At 40.3% G+C, this 24,760-nt stretch overlaps 1 protein-coding gene across 2 annotated transcripts in view; it reads left to right on the top strand.

Moving 5' to 3' along the window:
* Positions 1-24,760, top strand: part of ZNF582 (zinc finger protein 582) — a 48,331-nt gene that overhangs the window by 11,829 nt on the left and 11,742 nt on the right. The window contains exons 5-6 of one of the 2 annotated variants that reach the window (XM_024757204.1): positions 11,399-12,406; positions 23,704-23,708. In XM_024757204.1, the coding sequence (XP_024612972.1) occupies positions 11,399-12,406; positions 23,704-23,708 (1,013 nt within the window). Of the gene's footprint in view, positions 1-91; positions 2,521-11,398; positions 12,407-23,703; positions 23,709-24,760 lie in introns of those variants that run through there. The other variant, XM_024757203.1, reaches the window with a different exon arrangement.

Below are 24,760 nucleotides of genomic sequence, written 5' to 3' on the forward strand. Positions count from 1 at the left end.
ATATTATCCTGAACTTTCCAGTTTTTACTATAGAAGTTACTTTTTCTGGAAAAGGAAAAAACAAATACATACTTGTTTTGTTCTTTTTCAGTATTGGAGTCCAGGTATGATACTAAGGTATTATCTCCAAAGCAGCACAGTTATGAAGTACAGTCACCCCGGTGGCAGATAATGGAAAGCCTTACAAGTTATGGTTTTGAGTGCTCAAGTTTCCAAGATGATTGGGAATGCAGAAGTCAGTTTGACAGGCAAGAGGGAAATCCAGATGGACATTTGAGTCAAATGATAATCGATAATGAAGAAATGTCCACTTTTGACCAGCAAGCATCTCTTACTTTTTATCAGAAAATTCATATTGGAGAAAAACCCTACGGATATAATGAATGTAGAAAAGACTTCTGGCAAGAGGACTTCCTTATTAATCATCAAGGGATTCATACTAATGAGAAACCCTACAAATGTAAGGAATGTGGGAAGGCCTTTAAATATGGCTCACGACTAATTCAACACGAGAATATTCATTCTGGCAAGAAACCGTATGAATGTAAGGAATGTGGAAAGGCCTTCAATTCTGGTTCAAATTTCATACAACATCAGCGAGTTCATACTGGTGAGAAACCTTATGAATGTAAGGATTGTGCAAAGGCCTTTAGTCGAAGCTCACAGTTGATTGAACATCAACGAATTCATACTGGTGAGAAACCCTATCAGTGTAAGGAATGTGGCAAGGCCTTCAATCGGATCTCACATCTTAAAGTACATTATAGAATTCATACTGGTGAAAAACCCTATGCATGCAAGGAATGTGGGAAGACCTTTAGTCATCGTTCTCAGTTGATTCAACATCACACTATTCACACTGGCAAGAAACTCTATGAATGTAAAGAATGTGGGAAGGCCTTTAATCAAGGCTCAACTCTTATTCGACATCAGAGAATTCATACTGGTGAAAAACCCTATGAATGTAAGGCATGTGGGAAGGCCTTTAGGGTGAACTCACAACTTAAGCAACATCAGAGAATTCACACAGGAGAGAAACCCTACCAATGTAAGGTATGTGGTAGGGCTTTCAAACGGGTCTCACATCTTACTGTACATTATAGAATTCATACGGGTGAGAAACCATATGAATGTAAGGAATGTGGGAAAGCCTTCAGCCATTGCTCACAACTGATTCAACATCAGGTAATTCATACTGAGGAAAAGCCCTATGAATATAAGGAATGTGGGAGGACTTTAAATCATGACTCAACTACCATTCAACATCAGACAATGCATAATAGAGAAACACAAGTGAATTTAATAAATGTAGAAAAACCTTCCATCAGCACTTATCCCTTATTAATCATCAGAGAATTTATGTTAGCAAGCAACCATATGAATGGAAATAATGGGAAGAGTCCATTAGCTTAGGCTAATCACAACTTACTCTTTTTATCTTGGAGAAAGACATGAAGAATGTAATGCAAGTGAGAATTCCTTTATTCAGAGTTGTCCTTTATCCTGAGTAATAAAATTCATATTGAAGAAAAATTATACGGATGCAAATTTTTTAGACCATGATTGTCAAAGATGAAAAGGTTGGAAAAAGTTTTGTCTCTAACACACACCAGAATCACATTTTCTCACCACAGTGTAATAATTTTAACAATAGCCAAGTGTGAGTTTTATTGGAAATTAAAAAGAAAAAAAAAAAACAGCCTAATTACTCTTGGGTTAACAAGAAACTAAGTCACGCAGTTACCATCAGTGGTAATGAACAGAATGACAATGAGAGTTTTTACATGTCAAGAAATGTGTGATGTGGCTGAAGTTACTCAGAGGAACTTTTATGGCCTTTAAGTATACGCAAAACATGAAAACCTGAAAGATAGTACTCAAATATACTAAATGTACTATTTAAGAAGCCAGAAAAGAGAATACCAAACACCCTGATGATGAATAAATGAACAGAAAATGATGAAATAGAAAGTGTTATCCTACAATAATCTCATATTTTATTTCTTTCTGATCCAAGAGTAAACTAAATTTAGGAGACTGTTTCTTAGTTTCCAGGTTGTTGTAGATTATCTTTTATAATATCACAGACAGAAGGGGTTGGTTGCCTACCTAGCAGCCATACCCAATTCCCATTCCTGTTGGCAGCATCTGTGTCTTGTCTTAGAAGCTGCAGATGTCACATGCTAATTTTCAGCCCGCTTTGCAGCTCAAGATGGCCCAGATGTTCCAGTGTGTGGCCAGTATGTTCTAGGAATCTACAGGGCCTTCTGGGAAAGATCTTCCTCATTCAGAAGAGACAAATACATTAGGAAGACTCCCTCCTCTTTCATCTCTTGCTTTTAAACATTTTCCTCTGAGAACTTGATGCCTGGAGCTGCTGCAGCCATCTTGGAACCAAGAGCAGAAAAGAGAGGACATCAAAGAAGCTGAACCAGCACCCTAACACTGAGCTACGAGGCCAATTTGGAACTGTCTCTTAGATGCCTTGTTATCTAAGAAAAATAAACCTTTATTGCTGAAGTTACTTTTAGTTGGACATTTTGTAAACTTGAGCTGAAAGCATCCTAAGTGATGTAACTTCAAATTTTATTTTATTATGATTGATAAATGTGGCCTGAAAGTATCTACTTTTTTGTATTTAGCATTTTTCTTTGTGGCTAAGTACAGGACTGATTTTTGTATATGTTCCATAACACTGAAAGATAATGTATATTATTTTTTGGATACTAGATTCTATTTAAGCAGTAGATTATAATGATAAAATTCTCCACATTCTTATATAATTTGGTATACTGGATCAGAATTTCCTAAAATAGAATTTTTTAACCACAATCTTGAATATCCAGAGATTTTTTACTTTATGTTGTTTGACCTATAAAGACATATAACTTAACCCCTATTTAAGAATCATACTTTTATCACTAAACAATATCCTACTCTGCTGAGTGTAGGGGTCAACAAACCAAATCTGGCCTGCTGCCTGTTTTAGAAATAAAGTTTTATTGGAACACAGTCATGTTCATTTATTTACATATTGTCTACAACAGTAGAGCTGAGTGGTTGCAACAAGGACTGTGGCCACAATGCCTATTTATTTCCTATCTGGTCCTCTAGATAAGAAGTTTGCCAACTTTGGCCTAGTATAATCCTTTTGGTATTTTATTTCCATACTGTGTAACACTAATAATAATGATTTATCCTTGTTTACTTGGCATGTTTTTGCCCATCCATTTATTTTCAACCTCTGTCATTTTAGTTATTTCTTATTTTAAAAATATAGCTAATTTTTTAATAACTCAAAATACAAATTTCTTTTTCTGTAGGGAAATTCAATTTTTTTTTTTTTTTTTTGCGGTCCGCAAGCCTCTCACTGTTGTGGCCTCTCACGTTGCGGAGAACAGGCTCTGGACGTGCAGGCTCAGCGGCCATGGCTCACGGGCCCAGCCGCTCCATGGCATGTGGGATCTTCCCAGACCAGGGCGTGAACCCGTGTCCCCTGCATCGGCAGGCAGACTCTCAACCACTGCGCCACCAGGGAAGCCCCACATTTTTATTTAGTGTAATAACTTCACCTTATTCCTTTCATTTTACTTTGTACTATTTATGTTTTCTTGGTCTTTTCCTTTCCTTATGTTCCTTTTCTCTTGCTAAATTGGAACTTCCCACTGTGCTTAGGGTAGTGGTTATCTCCCCATTCTTAATCATTATTGGGCAGAATGAGAGTACTATTATACTTTCTAGCCCATCATTAGTTTTCTTTGTTACTGTCCTCTGAGAAGAGACCATCCTTGCTTTCTCTTTCCCTTCCTTCACAGCCTGTTCTTTAACATTTCCTCCGTTTTACTAACCTAATGAAAACTCATAGTTTTACTAGTTTTACTCTTATTTACAGTAAGTCCCCTACATACGAACGAGTTCTGTTCCGAGAGCATGTTCGTAAGTCCAATTTGTTCATAAGTCCAACAAAGTTAGCCTAGGTACCCAACTAACACAATCGGCTATATAGTACCTACTGTAATAGATTTATAATACTTTTCACACAAATAATACATAAAAAACAAACACAAAAATAAAACAGTTTTAGTCTTCCAGTTCAGTACCTTGAAAAGTATTGTAGTACAACAGCTGGCGCTTCTTACCAGTTTCATCACCGCTGCTTTTACGCTTCCAGACATCCTGGGCTTAAAATAAAGATACTGTACTACTGTACTCTACACAGTACTGCATAGTAAAGTACACAAAAGCACAACCACTTGGAGAGGATGCATACACATGACAATGTACGCCAGACACATGAACTAACGTGATTGGATATGCAAATGCATGTTTGCATCTTTGAAAGTTTGCAACTTGAAGGTTCGTATGTAGGGGACTCACTGTATTTGATGCTTATATTACTTACTGCCAGACCCATTCATGATTTCCATTTAAACTTAAATATAGTATTCAGAGTAACATTCATTGCTGGCCACTGTTTTTTTTTACTGTTTTCCCCTGTCTTGAGGTAACAGATTTATTTCAAATGCAGTTTGGTTAGACTATTTTACTGAGTATTTATATTTATCTCAATAAATGTTACATAGTTGGTATTCTCTGAATCCTTATATGTCCAAAAGAGTTTCTTGGACCTTCACAAGTTATATTTTTGGTTAGTGGAATGTTCTTGGATTACAGTTTTTTTCTCAGTAATCCAGAGATGTCACTTCACTGAATTCTGGCTTCTGATCTTCTAGAAGAGGAACCCAATGCTAGTCTGTTTCTCTTAGCTTATGGGGATGTATTCATTTCCTGTTGCTGCTGTAACAAATTATCAAAACTTAGCATCTTAAAACAACACACATTTATTATCTGGAGGTCAGAGTCTGAAACAGGTCTCAATGGGCCAAAATCAAGGTCTTGACAGGGCTGTGTTCTCTTCTAGAGGCTTTATGGGAGAATCTATTTCCTAGCCTTTTCAGCTTCTGGAGGCTACCCACCACCTTTCTTGGTGTGGCCCGTTTCCACCTTCAAAGCCAGCAGTAGCCAGCTGAGTCTTTCACACATTGCATCATTCTGACACTGACTCTTCTGCCTCCTCCTTTCTTTTCACCTTTAAGGACCCTTGTGATTATATTGGGCTCATCTGGACAACCCAGGATAATCTTGTCCTAAGGTCAGCTGATTAACAAGCTTAATTTTATTTGCAACTTAATTCCCTCCTGCCATGTAAAAACATACCCACAGGTTCCTGGGATTAGGACATAGACATCTTTGGAGGGCCATAATTCTGCCTACCACAGTAACTGCTTCCATCCCAGCATTTGGCAAGAGTTTCTTTCTATCCTTAGAATTCGGGAACTTAGGATATGTTTAAATATCTCATGTCTTTTTTTTAGCCCAAGGTAATTTTCTTCTAAATATTGTTTATTACTTCTCAATTGTTCTATTTTATTTCTGCTTAAAAATGTTTAGTATTTTGAATAAGCAGTATATCTTCATGATTCAAAAACTTGAAGATGTAAAAGGGATGCAGTAACAAAGTGTGAGATTCAACCTCTTTATGCTAACATCACTTTTAATATCAGTAATCGTAATTCCTCAAAATAACCTTGCAGTCAGATTTTCTTTGTAGGAGAAAAAATAAGACAGATGTAGAAAAGTGACTTGCTGAAAACCACAAACTACAAGTGACTTGTAGAATGTGAGTGGTTGAGTTGGTATTTACAGTCAGGTCTCTGTGACTCTAAAATTTCCTTCCATGAAATACAAGGCCTACAGGGAAATGTTCCTCTATTTATTCCAGCCCCATATGGGTAGAATCAAGGTGGTAAACTCTTTAGAGAAAGCAATATCAGAGATAGCAGACATTTGCTTCATGACATCACAGAAGCCATGAGGCCAGATGAAAACAAAACTATATTAAGGGATAGAAACTCTGAGTTCTGGGTCTGGCTCAGGGAGAAACTGCTGCCTTGGGCAAGCTTCGAGACCTTCTGAGGGAAAGCATCCTTCCTCAGAGAGTGGGCAGACCAGGCCATGCATATTGTAGATGAGCGCTTCAGGATGGGTAACGCTAATTCTGCAGTCCAAGGCTTCCTGAATTTCTGCAGGTACATTACAATCAGCAAAAGGAAATGAGTAACTGTGGTGTTTGGGGCAGAGCCAAGACAGGCCGTACCATACTATTGATAAGAAATTGTTTTGAACAAACCCATCTTCATGTGTTAACATTTTAGGCTGTTTTTGAATTTTTCTCTGTAATAATTTTGAGTTTATTTAATGTAAAAGTCATGTTTTTATCATGTTTTATGTTGTTTGCGCTTTGCTCCAGAACTTCAGGGTAATAAGAAATTTGGAGTTATTACCCTATTTGTAAAGGGGGAAAACAAACCTGGAAGCAGATATCACAATCCCACAGGCAACCAAACAGAAACCCACATTCATGTTTTCTTAAACCTACAGTTTCTGAACAACTCCGGTCACACTGATAGACTGAAGGAAGGTTGAGAGTCACACCAACTTTTCACACATAACCAAGGCCACACATTCTAAGACCTGCGGTCACACACAAAGACACGTCACATACAAAGCCCTCCTCGCACGGTCACGCTCCACGTCGCAGAATCCCATCCGCCACCCACGCAGAGGCAGGTGTATCCACTCACCTGCCTCTCCCCACCCTCAGTCACTGGCACCGTCTTGGGCCAAACTCGACCTCTCACGTCACAGACCCACAGCCTCCCCTCTGTCACAAACAGGCTGCCCAACAGCTCATACCCGGAGAAGTACGCAGGACAGGTCATGGCCTACAGGCACAACTCACGGAGAAAGATTCGGTTCTGGGCGGTCATACGAGGCCAAGGTTGAGGAGATGGAAGACCGGGCTCCAGCTTGACCAGAGCGACACGCCGAACTACACTCCCAAAAGCCAACTGCGGCCAGGGCCCAATCACGGTCCGGGTTTGTCTTCCCAGCATTCTTCGGGCGACCGGCCCTCCGGCTCTGGACTACATTTCCCAGAAGGCACTGCGGCGGGGCCGCTCTCGGGTGCCTTCTTGTTGTCCAACTGAGGAGCCCAAGCTCCCTGGAATTTATAAGCGGGTTCATCCGCGGAGCCTTCCAGCGTTTCAATTCCGGGCGATTGTTTCCGCGTTAGAGCGGGTCGACGTTCGGCTCCGCCCGGGGCCGGGTCCGAGCTCTTTATGGGTGGCGGGGAAGGTACTTTGGGGGTTCGGGGGTGGTGATGGGATGACCAAGTTCTGGCTATCCTGCCTCTGGACTACGTTTCTCAGAGACCATGGCGGCAGGAAATGTGTCCAGCCACAAATGGATCCCAGCGTCTTTTCCTTAAACATACTTAATCTGGGATTCGTAGACCCCACAAACCACTTAAGGTTTTGTGCAGTTTTGCTTTTTTTTTTTTTGCGTTTTCTCTTAGGAATAGGACTATAGTTGTATGGATTCCCAAAGTTATCTGAGCCTTCCTCAGTATATTGTCAAAAAATACCAGAGCCGGACAGAATCGAAAGCTTCTCAAGGCAAACTTTATTCAGGAATTATTGCCATAGGGCGAGAGACCTTTGTCCATAACTGGGCTCCATTCCAAATACAAGAACAAGTGGGGATTTATAGTGAACGGGGGCGGTGTCACTGGATATACGGTTACTAAAAAAGAACCATCAAGGGTAAGAGGGAGAATCTGGCTAAAAGGACTTAATAGGATTCTTGCTGAGGGCTGGCGAGAGTGATGAGATGTTAAGGATGAGGGCGGGTGGTGGTGTTCTTGATAAACTGACCTAGGGGAATTCTTCCTAAAACTGGACTAAATGGGTGAAGGACAGAGCCCAAGACTGGGGCCTAGAGGAGCCTGACTAGAGTTAGTTCAGGGAGAGAGAGTGTGTGTGTGTGTTTAGAGAAAGACAGAGACTGACTGACTGATATCCATTGATAAATATATCTGATACATGCCGATATAGATGTCACTCTATATATACAGATGGTCCCCAACTTACGATAGTTCAGTTTAGGATTCTTTCACTTAGCAATGGCGTGAAAGCGATATGCATTCAGTAGAAACTCTACTTTGAATTTTTAATTTTGACCTGGGCTAGTGCTATGCTCTATGATGCTCTCATGATGCTAGGCAGCAGCAAATTGCAGCTCCCAGGCAGCCAGGAGGTTATGAGGGTAAACAATGGATATACTTACAACCAGTCTATTTTTCATTTTCAGTACAGTGGTCAATAAGTTACCCGAGATGTTCAACCCTTTATTATAAAATAGGCTTTGTGTTAGACAATTTTGCCCAACTGTAGGCTCATATAAGTGGTCTGAGCACGTTTAAGGTAGGCGAGGCTAAGCTATGATGTTCAGTAGGTGTATTAATTGCATTTTCGATTTAGAATATTTTCAACTTACCATGGGGTTATCAGGCCATAACCCCATAGTAAATTGAGGAAGATCTGTAGCTATAGATGTGTGTATATATACATACAGATTTATATATACATATATATATATATATTTGCTAATCACTATGTAGCAAGCACTATAATATAGTAAGCACATAAGTCAATCCTCACAGCAACACTTTGAGGTACATAATGTCACCTATCCCATTTAAAGATTAGAGAACTGAGGCATGGAGAAGTTAAGGATACTGGTGCAGCTGCCCTTCCAACCCCAGCAGTCTCATCCTGTTTAGACTCAATATATGTATACCACCTCTCAGAAATTTGGAACCACTAGTCTAGAAGCAGATTTTGGGAAAGACCTTAAGGTCTTATCTAAAAGGAGTGCCCTACAATCAAGAATGACTGGGCAAGTCATAGACTTACATGTGAATCTCATGTCCATTCATGTGGTGGATTACTCTACAGTTAATAAAAATTATGTTTGAAGAATTTTTCAGACCAAGGGAAAATGTCTGTGGTAATGTTAAACATTCACAATGATGTATGTGTTCTCAAAAAATAATTGTATTTAAATTGCACTGTCAGAAAGAAATTTGCTGATTCCATTCAAATACTTTTTTAAATGAGTAAATCCATGGGTGTTAGGTAATTTATTTAACTAGTATTGGACTCAATACATTAAGGCTATCTGAGAAAAAATTTTTATAGTGCCCTCTTTCCCTTTCTGAGGCAAATTTGCCCCTCCCCTTAGGGTCATGTTGTCACTCAGCTCTCAAAGTCTAAAAATGTTGGTTTTTCTTATCAGGATAGCCCCAAAGATGTGGCCATCAACTCCACTTAAGCAGAGTGTGTGTGGGTGGCTAATTCCCTCCCTCTCCTCCCACACATAGCCACCCAGAGGGATGTGTACAAACTGGAGAACGACAGGAGTCTCAGCTGTTGGTTAAGACCGTCCTCTCATAATTCACTATCACCTGAGCATAATGATTCCTCCATCTTGACCCTCCAGGGAAGTGCTAAAGTGTTTGACTGCATTTTGGAAGCAACAGTTTGAGATTTGTAAAGCTGGAAATAGGTCTGAGTTACTTCTGAAACTTCACCTTCCTGATTTTTCAAGCCATTCTCTTTACTTTGCTGTATCCATGTACCCTCAAGGGACTGGGCATTTGGATAGCAATAGCATGACCAGGTCCCACTCATTTTCCTACATGGAAAGTTTAGCAATTCTAAGCCAAGTGTGATCGATTGTTGGAACAAGGGAATAGCTGTTGGTGGTGAAGAGACAGCAGCCTAGTAGCTGAGTGAGGAAGGGGTAAGCCATTGTAGGGAAAAACAAACAAACAAACCTCACCTGTTTGGCTTTCAAAGGTTTTCCTTTTAAACTCTTTTCTCAAAGGTTTACAGAGAAAATGAGGCTCCTTTCACATGCGATCTTAAACTGACTTTACTTTTGTCTTAGGGCTCAAGCTAAGCTGCAAACTTAGCTTGACTCCAAAGTATGGTGGCTCAACATAAGAATTTATTTCCTAGACACTGAGTGCCAGCACCTTGAGCTCATTCTTCCCAGCTTCCAGAACTGTGAGAAAAAATTTTCTGTTGTTTATAACTTACCCAGTCTGTGCTATTTTGTTACAGCAGCCCAAATGGACTAAGACACCTGACATGGGTTTGGGCAAAAAAGACACACACACACACACACACACACACACACACAATCACCTGAACTAAAATTAGGATTGGTTAACTGGGCAAACCAACTTCAGTACTCTTTGAGCTGGTAGCTCAAGTTTCCTAAGATTTTTGCCTGGTAATTCTGGGCTATTTTTTTCAGATCTTTGATAAAGATTTTTTGGTGTAAGTTTTACTTTTTAAATGTGTTTTTATTGGAAGGGTTGCTCTGGCTTATCTTCTCCTGAAATCCTGTTTTTTTTTTCCTAATTTCTTAAAATCAGTATTAAGACTGTGTATGTGTGTGTCTTTTTTAAATTAGGAAGGTATTTAAAGATATAAAATATGGGAAATGGGTGCTTAAAAACTGTTAGAAGGGTAACAGGAGCTGGCTCTCCAGAAATGCCTTCCAGAACGTGGCAACACTGAATCTTTGGAAGATGTGCTACCTCTGCCACAGCCAAGATGTAGAGACATAGGAGCTGCCACTAGGACCACCACCTGCAAGTGCACACTGCCTTAGCTATGATCTGGGATCAGAAGGTAAGGCGATGAAGCCACCACCACTGCTGCCACACGTACTTTGAAACTGGAGTGAAGAGGCCAGCAACCACCTTTTGATAGCCAAAGCAGCAGAAAATGTTGCTTCTATCATCTGAATTTCACACAAGTGTGCCTAAAGGGTGGAAACTTAGTTCCATTCAGAGTCTTCAGTGCCAGGAGCTGGAAAATTACTTTCCCAGCCTAAGTAGAGGAAGGCCAACTAGGAGGTGGGAATGGATACTGAATGCCAGTTGACAAAACTAACTACAGTCACTGTACTTTCAATTGTTAGAATTTCTATTTAGTTTTTTGTCAGTGTCCTTTGCTTGGTTTGTTTTCCTTTCAGCAGTTAAGATTTTTGTTTCTTCCTTGATCTCTTGATGCATTTTAAGCCATACTTATGTTCTCTCTCAATATATGCTGCTGTCTTGTTCTTGCTCCTGGTTTGGGCTTGTGCACTGCTCCTTGGCCAAGGGCACCCAACCTCATCCTGCGTGCTGCCCTGATGAGGTTGTGTCTGGTCCTTGCAGCCAGGGGGGCAGCTCTTCCAGGTCAGAGCCCACCTAGTATCCCGTCGATGTTTCAGGCATGCATTGCTGACTGGCTGGATCCTTCCGGCTAAAGCAGGAACTCTGGGGATTTTGGAGAACAGGAACTGCGTAGTCACATTTGGGAGCTGTATGGAACACTTACTTTTTCCATAAGCATTATTTTCAGTTTAAAACTATTTCTACTAAAGAAGCTCTAACTGACACCAGGCACTAAAGCATCTCTGCTTTTTCATTATTTTTCAGATCAGGTATCCCAATGGGAGAAAATGGAAAATTTTATAAACAAAGATCCTGAGAACCCCAGTTTCCAAGATGACTGGGAATGTGAAGGTACATTTGAAACATATCACAGAAATGAGGAAGGAAGTTCCAGTCAAGTCATAATCACTCATGAAGAAATACCTGCTTTGACACAGCAAACATCCCATAACCTGCTTCATAACATTCCACCTGGAAGTAGACCCTATGTGTGTAATGAATGTAGAAAAGGCTTTTGGCAGAAGAAATGTCTTCTTAGTCATCAGAAAATTCATACTGGTGAGAAATCTTATGAATGTCAGCAATGTGGGAAGGCTTTCCATTGCCGTTCCTATCTTCCTCAACATCAGAGAACTCATAGTGGCGAAAGACCCTATGAATGTACAGAATGTGGAAAGGCCTTTGGTTCTGTCTCACTCTTTACCAGACATCAGAGAATTCATACTGGTGAGAAACCCTATGAATGTAAGGATTGTGGAAAAACCTTTGTTCGGCTCTCACAACTTAACGTACATCACAGAACTCATACTGGTGAAAAACCCTATCAATGTACTGAATGTGGAAAAGCTTTCAGTTACTTATCACTGATTATTAAACATCAGAGAATTCATACTGGAGAAAAGCCCTATGTCTGTAAGGAATGTGGAAAGGCCTTTAGAGGTATCACCCAACTTAATGAACATCAAAGAACCCATACTGGTGAGAAGCCATATAAATGTAATGAATGTGGAAAGGCCTTTGGTCATCGTTCATATCTTCCTCAACATCAGAGGATCCATACTGGTAAGAAACCTTACAAATGTAAGGTTTGTGGGAAAGCCTTTAGGCAGGGCTCACAGCTTAACCACCACCAAAGAATTCATACTGGTGAGAAACCCTATAAATGTAATGAATGTGGGAAGGCCTTTAGGCAGGGCTCACAGCTTAAACAACACCAGATAATTCACACCGGTGAGAAGCCTTATGAATGCAAGGAATGTGGGAAAGCCTTTAGTCAGTGCTCACAACTTACTCGACATAAGAAAATTCATTCCTAACGTATGTAAGAAATGTGGGAAGGCCTTCGGGCACTCTCCTCTTCCTCAACTTTAAGGAATTCATGCTATGGAAAATTCCCATAAATAAGTGAAGCAAAGACTTCACTGGTCTCATCCCTCAAGGAACATCAGGTAATTATGTACAACCTTGTGAAATGTGGAAACGCTTTTTGGTTCAACTCATGTTACATTCATCGGCAGATTCATCACCATCACATTCAACATTAAAGACCATACTAATATGATAATGTAGCAAAGCTTCCCAACACTACCTATCAATCATTAGTAATTGGAAAATTCATGCTGGCTAGCAACCATTAAAGTAGAGAAATTTTGGAAACACTTTAGTTTAAGCTAATTCTAACTTACATAAAGAAAGCAAAAGAGAAAGTAATCCTGTGAATGTCAGGTATGTGGGAAGTTCTTTAGCCATAAGTCTCTTATGGCTAAAGAAAATTCATATTTGAAGAATGTAAGTTTAAAAAAAATCCCCATTCATCATTTACTGTGCATCAGAAAATACACAGTGAATAAAACACCACACATTTAAAAACAACAGTTAAACATTTAACTATCAAGTTGAGGAAGGTGTGAAGTTTGTAACCAATCATATAGGGCTATAGCTCAGGTAAAAATGTAATAAGTTAGACATTAACAAAATATTTATGTTACATACTACCTAATATTTTCTCCTTCAATGAAACAATGAGAGCAAGATGAAGTGAATGAGCAGTATAAAACAAAACCCGTGGGACGTGACCATATCTATACTCAAAGTTACTACTTTAAATGCATTTATAGATAAGAAAACTACAAACAATGTAAATAATAAGTGAACCAGAGACCTCGAGAAGGTAGAAAATGAACATAACTCACCAACAGACAGAATTAAGAAAAAAAATTAATTGAAATTTAAACAGAGAAGTAGGTTTTATTAACCTTGAAACCTTTTCTTTGAAAAGAAAATATAAGCACTTATAAATTTCGTAAAAGTATGCTACAGTATTGTTAAAAACGAGGATGTAAACAAGCGAACAAAAAAAAGAGGATGTAATAACACACATAAAGAGTATTCAAAAATAAGGTTGAATGCTTTACATTTTTGATACCAATAAATTTTAAATTTAGATATACTTCACTTCCTATAAAGACAAACCTAAGTTTTCCAGAGTTGCCTGAATATTAGAAAAGGACAGATTTTATAGGGAATTCACTTAAGTGTTTTTTTTTTTTTTAACTGTAGTATCATCAGTTGTTAGGAGCAAAGATTTACCAAACTATAAGTGTATAGAAAATATGATACAAATTTCCAAGTTTGAAAACATGCAGATTTCATCAATTCCTTTTCTGAATCTTGCATAATTTCAATATATAAACAGAAACCAAGATTTGCAGATGTCCTCAACCTCCCAATTACAAAAAAAATGTTGAGTACCTATGAGAGCCAGGTACTTTTCTACATGTTAATTGTGAATTTAAATTTAAAAAGTCATAAGAACTAGCATATTAATACATCTTAGTTTTTTCTCTTTAAAATGGAAATATTTTTAAACCAGTAATATATTCATTAGTATTTTTTAAACTAGAAGATTATTTTTCAGGAATTTAGAAGAACGTATCTATTTCCAAGTTTGATTATCCTTCCACAGTTTACACAGCTTAACTAAAAGGAAAATATTTAAAAATTACTTGATCCTTGCATTGAAGAATGGTATGATGACATAGGTAGAATCAGAATGTGACACTTAAAAATAATTATTGACCACAAAAAATAAGAACAACTTAGAATCACCTGGACATATGCATTTTCTTTAGAAAATGTGGAATGTCTTCTTTTACCCAGCCTTCTTTAAAATGGAAATTTAAAAAAATGAGTAGAAAGTTACATTTCTCAATTTTTACATAACTTATACAAATGTTTGTAAAGGCTGTCCTTGGAAGAGAATTGAACAAAACTTTAGCTAAGCAAGTTTAACCTATGTCTCAAGAAGACCAGTTCTAACTATGTCTTCCTCTATATCCAAATGACAACATTACTTTTGAGGTTTCCTTCAGTCAAGTATAAAAAGGAAGATTTCATAATATCAGTGTTTTGCTTTATTTTTAAAGTTTGTATTTAAGCATCTCTGAAGTCTTTAAGCATGAATCTTGAAAGAACTGCTTGCAGTCCTAAAATGTATTATTTTGTTTTTGTTTTGTAGGAAATAATGTTAATAGTCCTTGAAATATATGCTTCTTAAATTCCTCTGTTACATCATGAACGACATCAATATAATTTTTCTTCTTTTTGCTTTAGTCTTCCAACCATATATATTCTGTGAAAATTTCTAAACAGAGAGAAAGCAATATTCTCTATTTCCAACTTTTGTTACGTTTTAGGATAATTGACAAGATCAGAATGAAGTCATTACAGCAATCAGTTATTATGTTTCAGTTATTCTTGATTTGTGACAACTGTTCTTCTTCACTATACCAACAGAATGTTTAAGTGGCTATAATAAAATCAGTCAATTTCATATATAATCTTGTATAATTATGTGAAATACTTCTAATACACTGACATTATTCCTTCCAAGTATATTTTTATATTAACATATACCTTGACATACCTACAAACAATATCCTTTCCAACATTTATTCCGTATCATAATGTTGGTATGTGGACATTCCTTTTATTTTATGTATGCTAATATGCGTGGTGGTATCTCACTGTGGTTTTAATCTGCATTTCCCTAATGACTAACATTGAACATGTTTTCATGTACTTATTTGCCATCAGTTAATCTTTAATGAAATATCTGTTCAAATCTGTGGCCCATTTAAAGTTGATTTGTTTGCCTTCTTTTGAGCTTTGAGTGCTCTTTATATATTCCAGATCAAATCCCTTTTCACATTTGTGAAATGCAAATTTTCTCTAGGCTGTTATCTTCTCATCTTAGGAGTATGTTCTGAGGAGTAGAAATTCTTAATTTTTGATGAGGTCATTTATCATTTTTATCTTTTATGAATTGTGTTTTTGGTGTCATATCAAAAGAAACCTTTGCTTAACCTAAAGCCACAAATATTTTCTCCTAAAAGTTTTGTAGTTTTAGGTTTTACGTTTAGCTCTATCATATTTTTGAGTCAATTTTTGTATACGCTTCAAGAGATGGATCAAAGTTGGTTGTTTTTTGTTTGTTTGTTTTGCATATAGATATCCAGTTGTTCCAGCATCAATTGATAAAACACTTTCCATTCTCCACTGGATTGCCTTTGCTCTTTTTCAAAAAAAAATCAATTGACCATATATGTACAGGTTTATTTCTGGACTCTAGTTTGTTCCATTAACCTTTTTCTGTCTTTATGCCAATACTCTCTTGAGGACTGTAGCTTTATGAGTCCTGAAGTCAGGTAATGTAAGCCCTCCAACTTTACTCTTTTTCAAAATTGCTTTGGGACTTCCCTGGTGGTGCAGTGGTTAAGAATCCTCCTGCCGGGCTTCCCTGGTGGCGCAGTGGTTGAAAGTCCGCCTGCCGATGCAGGGGACACGGGTTTGTGCCCCGGTCCGGGAAGATCCCACATGCCGTGGAGTGGCTGGGCCCATGAGCCATGGCCGCTGAGCCTGCGCGTCCGGAGCGTGTGCTCCGCAACAGGAGAGGCCACAACAGTGAGAGGCCCGCGTACCGCAAAAAAAAAAAAAAAAAAATCCTCCTGCCAATGCAGGGGACACAGGTTTGATCCCTGATCTGGGAAGATCCCACATGCCGCAGAGCAACTAAGCCTGTGTGCCACAACTACTGAAGCCTGTGGACCCTAGAGCCCGCATGCCACAATTACTGAGACCACGCATCACAACTACTGAAGCCTGTGTGCCACAAGAAAAGCCACCACAATGAGAAGCCCACGCACTACAACAAAGAGTAGCCCCTGCTCGCTGCAACTAGAGAAAGCCCATGTGCAATGAAGACCCAACGCAGCCAAAAAATAAATTAAAAAAAAAAAACTTAAAAACTGCTTTGACTATTCAACTTTTGCATTTTCATATGAATGGTCAAATCAGATTATTGATTTCTATTAAAAAGGCTACAGGGATTTTGATTGAGATGTTGTTAAATTTACAAATGAATTCTGGGAGAACTGATGTTTTAACAATATTGGGATTTCCAATGCATAAACATATCTCTGTATTTCTTCAACATTTCTCTCAACTGTGTTTTGTAGTCTTTGTACAGGTCTTTTAAGTATTTCATTTTTTGGTGCTATTTTAATAAGTATTTTAATTTCAATTTCTGATTTTTAATGCTAGTATATAGAAATGTAATTTGTTTTTTTTTTTGCGGTACGCGGGCCTCTCACTGTTGTGGCCTCTCCCGTTGCGGAGCACAGGCTCCGGACGCACAGGCTCAGCAGCCATGGCTCACGGGTCCAGCTGCTCCGCGGCATGTGGGATCTTCCCGGACCGGGGCACAAACCCGTGTCCCCTGCATCGGCAGGCAGACTCTCAACCACTGCGCCACCAGGGAAGCCCACTTTTCATATTTTGTTGAAAAACTTAGATACATTTTTACACCCACACCTCTCTTCACATTGTCTATATGTATGAACGTGTAATTTGCAAAACTGGCCATGGGATGGGGCCCAGATATTTGGTCAAATATTATTCTGGGTGTTTCTGTGAGGGTGTTTTTGGATGGGATTAACATTTTAGAAAATTTTAAAAATGTTTTCTTTGGCTGTGCTGCACAGCATTCAGGATCTTTGTTCCCCAACCAGGGATCAAACCCATGCCCCTGCAGTGGAAGTGTGGAATCCTAACCACTGGACTGCCAGGGAAGTCCCGTGGGATTAACATTAAAATTGGTGAAGGGACTTCCCTGGTGGCGCAGTGGTTAAGAATCAGCCTGCCAGTGCAGGGGACACGTGTTCAAGCCCTGGTCCGGGAAGATCCCACATGCCTCAGAGCAATTAAGCCTGTGTGCCACGACTACTGAACCTGTGCTCTAGAGACCACGAGCCACGACTACTGAGCCTGCATGCCACAATTACTGAAGCCCGCGTGCCGAGAGCCCGTGCTCCACAGCAAGAGAAGTCACTGGCATGAGAAGCCCGTGCACTGCAATGAAGAATAGACCCCACTCGCCGCAACTAGAGGAAGCCCGCGCGCAGCAACAAAGACCTGACGCAGCCAAAAATAAATAATAAATAAATAAATAAATAAATTTATGTTTTAAAAAAAATCATGCTTTAAAATTGGTGGACTTTGAGTGAGCAGATTGTCCTCCATAATAAGGCCTGAATACAACAAAAAGACCAGCCTCCCCTGGGCAAGAGAGAATTCTCTCGCAGTGGCCTTTGGACTTCATCTGAAACATCAGCTCTTCCTGGCTCTACAGCAGATGGCCTTCAGGCTGGAGCTGAAACATCAATGTTCCTGGGTCTCAAGCCTGCCAGTCCACCCTGCAGATTTTGGGTTAGCCAACCTCTGTAATCAAATGAACCAATTCCTTACAACACATCTCTATGTCTATATACATCCTATTGACTCTGTTTCTCTGGAGAAAAACCTGACTAATACAAAGTGCCTGCCTATCTGTGTTTCTAGCTTGACCATGAACTCCTTATGGGCTGACACTCTATTTTATTGGTTTCTGAACTCTCAGGATCCAACATGTGCCTAGAGAATATTTGTTGACTAGAGTTAAACTGACAGTATTTTAAAACCATTAAGGACTTCCCTGGCAGTCCAGTGGTTAAGACTTTGCCTTCCAATGCAGGGGGTGCGGGTCTGATCCCTGGTTGGGGAGCTAAGATCCCACATGCCTCGTGGCCAAAAAACTAAAACAGAAGCAATATTATAACAAATTCAAAATAGACTTTAAAATGGTCCAAATCAAAATAGAATCTTTAAAAAAAATTTAAAAACCCATGAATAGCTTATCTTCCTGGAGTATTAAGTGGGACCCCCATCTGCACTGGACACAATCTCAGTAGAGATTTTATAGGAAGTATTGTTGGTTTTTTTAATAAATGATGATAATTTTTAAAAAAACGTTTATTTATTTATTAGGTTGCACCGGGTCTTAGTTGCGGCACGCGGGCTCCTTAGTTGCGTCATGTGAACTCCTAGTTGTAGCATGCGTGTGGGATCTAGTTCCCTGACCTGGGATCGAACCAGGGCCCCCTGTATTGGGAGCGTGGAGTCTTATCCACTGTGCCACCAGGGAGGTCCCCAGGAAATATGGTTTTATATGAAATATATTTTCTGGTTCTTAGGGAGGGGAAAGTCCTTATCTAAGATCCCAGGATTATTTTAACAGTCGTAAGCTTTGTTTTGCATCAATTTGCATATTGTATCTCTTAAAATGTGAGACAACTAGTATGACTTATTTCTCCCTGTCTTAGCCAACTGCTGTGATTTTTAAAGTATGTAAAAATTACAACAAGGTCCTACTGTATAGCACAGGGAACTATATTCAATATCCTGTAATAAACCATAATGTAAAAGAATATGAAAAAGAATACATGTATACATAATATATATATATATATCTGAATCACTTTGCTGTACACCAGAAACTAATACAACATTGTAAATCAACTATACTTCAAAAAAAAATTTAAAAAGTAAAGTATGTAACAATTACTAATAAAATCAGTTGCCCTTTCTTCTCTCTCCTGTTTGGGTAGAAAGTAGGCCGTTGCTCCTCTAGATTCTTAGTGTTTTGTGAGGCCTGGTCCTTAGAGTGTTGTCTAAGGCAGGCTGATGGCTTTTCATTTGGCCTGTTCTGCTACCTGACCTTTATTCTCCCTCTTTGAGGTTGTCATCGGTCTGGAGAGCTGCCACCATCAGCAGGTACCATCAGCCTTCTTCTTGGCCGAAATATCAACAAATCGGGCCCAGGAGTCTCAGAGGAACCTCTGTGAAAAAATGCCCCTAGAGCTAGTGCATCTTTAGGAGGCAGAGATAGGGATAGAATTTCCCAGAAAGGGTGGCTGTCACCCCTTCGTGTAAAACTGAGATGACGCCAGGGCCGTGTCGGCTACACCCCTGAAAATACTATGTTCGTTTGGCCAGCGAAGCCAGTGGGTTCCTTTGCTTGCTAATCATTCGTCGACTTGCTCAGGCATGCGGATGTCAAGGGGAGACTCACAAGGCCTCCAAGAGAGAAATCTCAGCTTCCAGGACATAGAGCCGTTGCACCTGGGGCCTCTGTCCGGAAGGTGGCGCTGCCGTACTGCGAAACAGCATTTCCCACGGTGACTTTTTTTTTTTATGCGTTCTTTTTTTTTTCTTCTAGGATGTCATACCGTTTTCATTAGGAACCTCTGTCTCCCAACTGCCAAGGCTCACTTTGATGACGTCAACAACATGGATATTCTAAATTCTGAGTCCACCAAACGCAGTGTTGGGTGGAAAACTCCTACTCTCGCCTGTGTATCTCATCACCGGTTTCCTTCTCTAAGATAATCATAGTTCTACCAGAGTTGTCCTAAGGGCCCCACACCCAAAGTATTATATCAAAGAACTACAATGCCTTTTATGTTTCTGCCTGTTTTCCCAACAACCTGCCTAATCCTAGATCCAGGAGTCTTATGCATCTCTGATGACAGTGAATTCCAAACTTGGCTGTAAATCTGAATCACCTGACCAGAGGGTTAGTTTAATTTTGATATTTTCTTACTCAATAATTTAAATTTTCTAGTGATTCAAATAAAACAAGGACATATTACTTTATGAAAGAGCAAAATATATAGAGAGAGATCACTGTCTTCTCAAACTGTTTTTCAGTATTGTTCTCCCAAGAAACCTTTTTCAGACTTTTCTTTTTCTAATCATTCCCACCTCCATGAAATTTTAATACCACAGAAGTACTGTATATGTTTATGTATATGTTTATGTATGTCTGTTTCTTTTAAAGAATAAAGGAATATTTTTCCCCCACCAAGAATCAATTTTTTAAAAAAATCATTTTTTGCCCCCTTGGGGATGATATCGCCCCAGTGGAGAACTATAATATGCTATATAATAATATACTAATATACAATAAATGGAGCAAGATTTCCTTTGGATAAGTCTTTACCGTTTGAAGATTCTTCCTAAGAAGTAACTAAAAATAACTTTGGTCTGAATGATTCCAGACACTTTTGTAAATATTATCACATACATACATAAATGTACCTATAAAAACCCAAGAGGGATGGCATCGAACAAGAAAACTATAGACCAATATTATTTATCAATATAGATGCAGAACTTCCAAATGCAGTGTTAACAAATTTAATCTACCAACTTCATTGAAGAGTAACCCACCATAACTAAAAAAGGATCTGATCTGGTCCAGGAACAAATGATTGCTCACATTATTAACACAGCTCAGAAAATGGATAATTTAAAGAGGAAATGATCATCTCCGTAGGTTCCAACAAATAAATTTCATCCAAACCAGAGAAAACTGTCTGCAATTTCAAAATGGAATAAAACCTCTTAGTTTGATTCAAAAGCCTAACAATATTATTATTATTTTTTTTTTTTTCGGTACGCGGGCCTCTCACTGCTGTGGTCTCTCCCATTGCGGAGCACAGGCTCTGGACCCGCAGGCCAGGCGGCCATGGCTCGCAGGCCCAGCGTCCATGGCTCACGGGCCCAGCCGCTCCGCAGCACGCGGGATCATCCCGGACCAGGGCACGAACCCACGCCCCCCGCACCGGCAGGCGGACTCCCAACCACTGCGCCACCAGGGAAGCCCAGGAAACCTGATTTTTAATGGTAAATATTGATAGTATTTGTGGTCAAGACAGGAGCAATACAAAGAGACCCATAATTACCATGACAAGTATTATATCAGAGAAACTTGCCAACACACTAAATCTAGAAATAAGAGGTAAATGTTGGATAGAAAAAGAAAAAAAAATTGTTATATGGTTGTACAGCTTAGACATTCAAGAGATTCAACAAACAAAATAATGGAACTGACAAGCGGATTAAAAACCCGGTCTGATCTAGAACAGAGGAAGAAGCAATCTTACCCAAGTAACCAGTTAAAAATGTAATCAGAATAAAACAAACAAAAAAAAATCCTTCCCAATGGTGATGAAGCCAATATAACCCTTAGGAATAGATTTAGTATGAAAAAAATACTAGACTGGAATGAAATATATACCTATAAAATATTAATAAAGGAGAATGAAAACAACATGGTAAATGGAACGTTATATTCCTGAAAGGAAAAATTATTAATTTCAAAGATGTCTGTTCCCCCACCAATTAATCGATAAATTCACTAAAATTCCAATCCACGTACCAATAGTATTTATTAGGAGATTTTCCAAGACAATTTTAAAATCCATACAAAGGAGGAATCCACAAGAATAAATACCACAACTTTGCAAATGGTGAACCCTTACGTAGGAAATGTGGTACCCACTATCAAACACAGAAGTATAAAGTTCCCACTATTAAAACAGTGTGATAGTTGTTCCGTAGAGGAAAGGGGGGTGTGAGGGTTGAAACAGACACTGAGTCCATAAATAGATGGATTGGATTCACGTATAGAGATTTACGATACAACAGAATTGGACATTTCAAATCAGCAGGAAAATAAGACTATTTATTCAGTAAATGGTCTTAGAATATTTTGGATATCCACGGCAGAATTGGTGGAGGGTAATATTTAAGGCGTCTCTGAGTTCAAATAGAAAAATGAGAAAATACAAACCGAAAGACTACATAAAAGTGTTACTACAAACAAAGTGAATACGAAATGGTAGAATATAACAGTAGATTCAACGTAAAGAATCTCCCGCCGCCCCCTTCCCCAAATGAGCCGATGTTGAAATTCAGGATGAAAGTTTGAATGGTGGTTAAGGGTTGCAATGCCCTGACTACTCATTTTTTGACAATAAATATTCTAATTTCCTCTACTCACTATTCCTCTTCCCTGTTTTCTCCACAGCCTTTTCAACATTCGATATACTATTTATTTTACTCATTCTTTGGTGGTCTGTTTCCATTCACTTGAAAGTAAGATCTGAGAGGTCGGGGGATTTTGTGGGGTTTTTTTCCTCTGCTATATCCCTCTGAATGGCTTTTCCTTATTTACTTCAACTTCCAAGGCAGCTACTAATTTACCGTTTTCTTAGTCTCCCATACGACGGACCATTTACAGTCTGGTCAGGGGCAGAATGGGGTTCAATCCCAGTGATCTGGTCCAAAGAGGTGCGTCTCATATTCACTACTTCTGAACAGTGATAATAACGACATTCCCATTTTGCAGGTGAGAAGTGTAATAATTTGCTGTTATCACAGAGGTGATAGAGCCCATTCGGGGTTCCCTCGCTGATCTTGCTGCCATAAAACTTAGCACAGAAAGAAAATCACGTTCCCGCAGACAGTCTCAGAGGGCCGCACTCGGAGCGACACGGCGGTCACACGGACACAGACAGCGTCAAATCACAGGTACACACAGGAGCACACCAGGGGCTCCGCCGCACCTCGCTTAGACCACGTAACTAGGGCCAGAACACGCCTAAGAACACGCCCCTCTCCGTTAAACCACGCCCCGTTCCACGCCCCTCGAGTCTAACCCCTCCCCTTATTCCGCCCACCTGGGAGATTCGGCGCCTGCGCACTCTGTTCCCGGGCGTCGGCTCCGAAGTCTTTCGGGTGAGTGTGGCTGGCTTCCGGGGGGAGGCCTCTGGGTTGTTTTGGGTGGTCGGGTGTCCAAGCCCGAGGGCGGGGCGGGGCAGGGCAAGCGAGGCAAGCAGCTCGGACCCGGCCGTGAAGCCCTGGCCTGAGCGCCGCTGCGCCGTCTCTCCCGGACCGACTACATTTCCCAGAGGCCCGCGCGGGTGCGTCGAGGCCGCGGCTCGAACCGGGCTCTGGGCTGTGGGGCGGCTGGAGCGGCGTGTGTGTGAGAGACAAGACTGGACTGTGAAAAATACAGAGAGAGTGCGAGCGGGGTGTGTTGGTGTGGGTGTGAGAGAAACGGATGTGCCTGTGTGTAAGAGGTCAGCAGGTGTGGGGCCCCGGGAGAGAGAGAGAGAGATCGTGTTGAGGGCGGGTGTGTGTGTGAGAGAGAGAGAGAGACCTGACTGTGAGTGTGAGAGACCGAGAGCATGTTGGTGTGTGTGAGGGAAACGGGTGTGCCCGAGTGTGAGAGGTCAGCAAGTGTGTGGGGCCCCAGGAGAGGCTGAGAGGGAGAGATCGTGGGGGCGGGTGTGTGTGTGAGAGAGACCGAAAGCATGTTGGTGTGAGCGTGTGAGGTTGTATGACAGTCCGTGTGTGTCCGAGTGTGAGGGAGACCCCAGTGTGTATTGTGTGTGTGTGAGAGAGATAGCAGTTGCAGTGTTTGTGTATCTATGTGTGTGAGAAATCCGTGTGTCTCTGAAACAGAAGCCATTAAGGATGTGTGTGAGAGAGAGAGAGAGAGGAAAACTAGTGATGTGTGTGACACCAAAGTGAGTAGGAGAGAGACTGTGAACCATGGATTGTCACCACAAGGCTTGCAAATATAGCTTCTGTGAGGTTGCGGAGAGTGTGGGTGTGAGTGAGACAGAGATGAGGGGCAGTGAGCCATGATGAGGGGTGTGTGAGAGAATAAGATTGGGGGTATATGTGTGATGTTTGTGTATCACCATGTGTGTTTGTACCCATGGCCTCTCTGAGACTGTGATATATGTGACTGCATATGATGTGCCTTCCGTTGGGTGCTTGCGATTGTGTCCTCTGTGTAATCAGGAGGTGTGTGAGGTCTTGTGTCAGTGTCTGTGTGTTACCCTGTATGGTTGTAACTGGCCCTGTGTGACTGTGGTGTGTGTGGGGAGACTACTTGGAAGGTTGATAGCTTTGGCTTCTTTGTGTGTTGCTTTATGGAATTGTGTGTTGCCAGGATAAGGATCCTGGAGTAGAATTCCCTGCTCCCAGTCCGAGAGTTCCAGTGAGAAGCAAGAGGTGGGGTGACTGGAGCTCCTGACTGAAGCAGGAGACACCCTTAGTTCTGGGTGACAAAAAGGAGGGGAAACCGAGGGGTTGAAGACAGAGATGAGAGTGAAGGTGGCAGAATTGGGTGCTAAAGGATCCACTGTCCCAGGGTGAGAGGAAAGCAAAGCCCCTGGGGGTTTGGCAGGAGAAGGTGGATAACCCTGGCCTCTGGTGGCATTTAGGAGTCAGATTTTCAAACTGAAGACTGTATCAAAGCATGAAGTAGGGACACAGGAAGGGAAAGAGTCCACCTTTACCTACAAAATATAAAATAGAGGAAACAGCTATTTCATGGGATCATTTTAAAAATAAGGTGAGAGAAGATAATCTATGCAGAGTACCTAGCACATC

The sequence above is a fragment of the Neophocaena asiaeorientalis genome, unplaced genomic scaffold, assembly GCF_003031525.2.
Source record: "Neophocaena asiaeorientalis asiaeorientalis breed wild unplaced genomic scaffold, Neophocaena_asiaeorientalis_V1.1 scaffold1132, whole genome shotgun sequence".
In the NCBI taxonomy this organism is placed as follows: domain Eukaryota; kingdom Metazoa; phylum Chordata; class Mammalia; order Artiodactyla; family Phocoenidae; genus Neophocaena; species Neophocaena asiaeorientalis.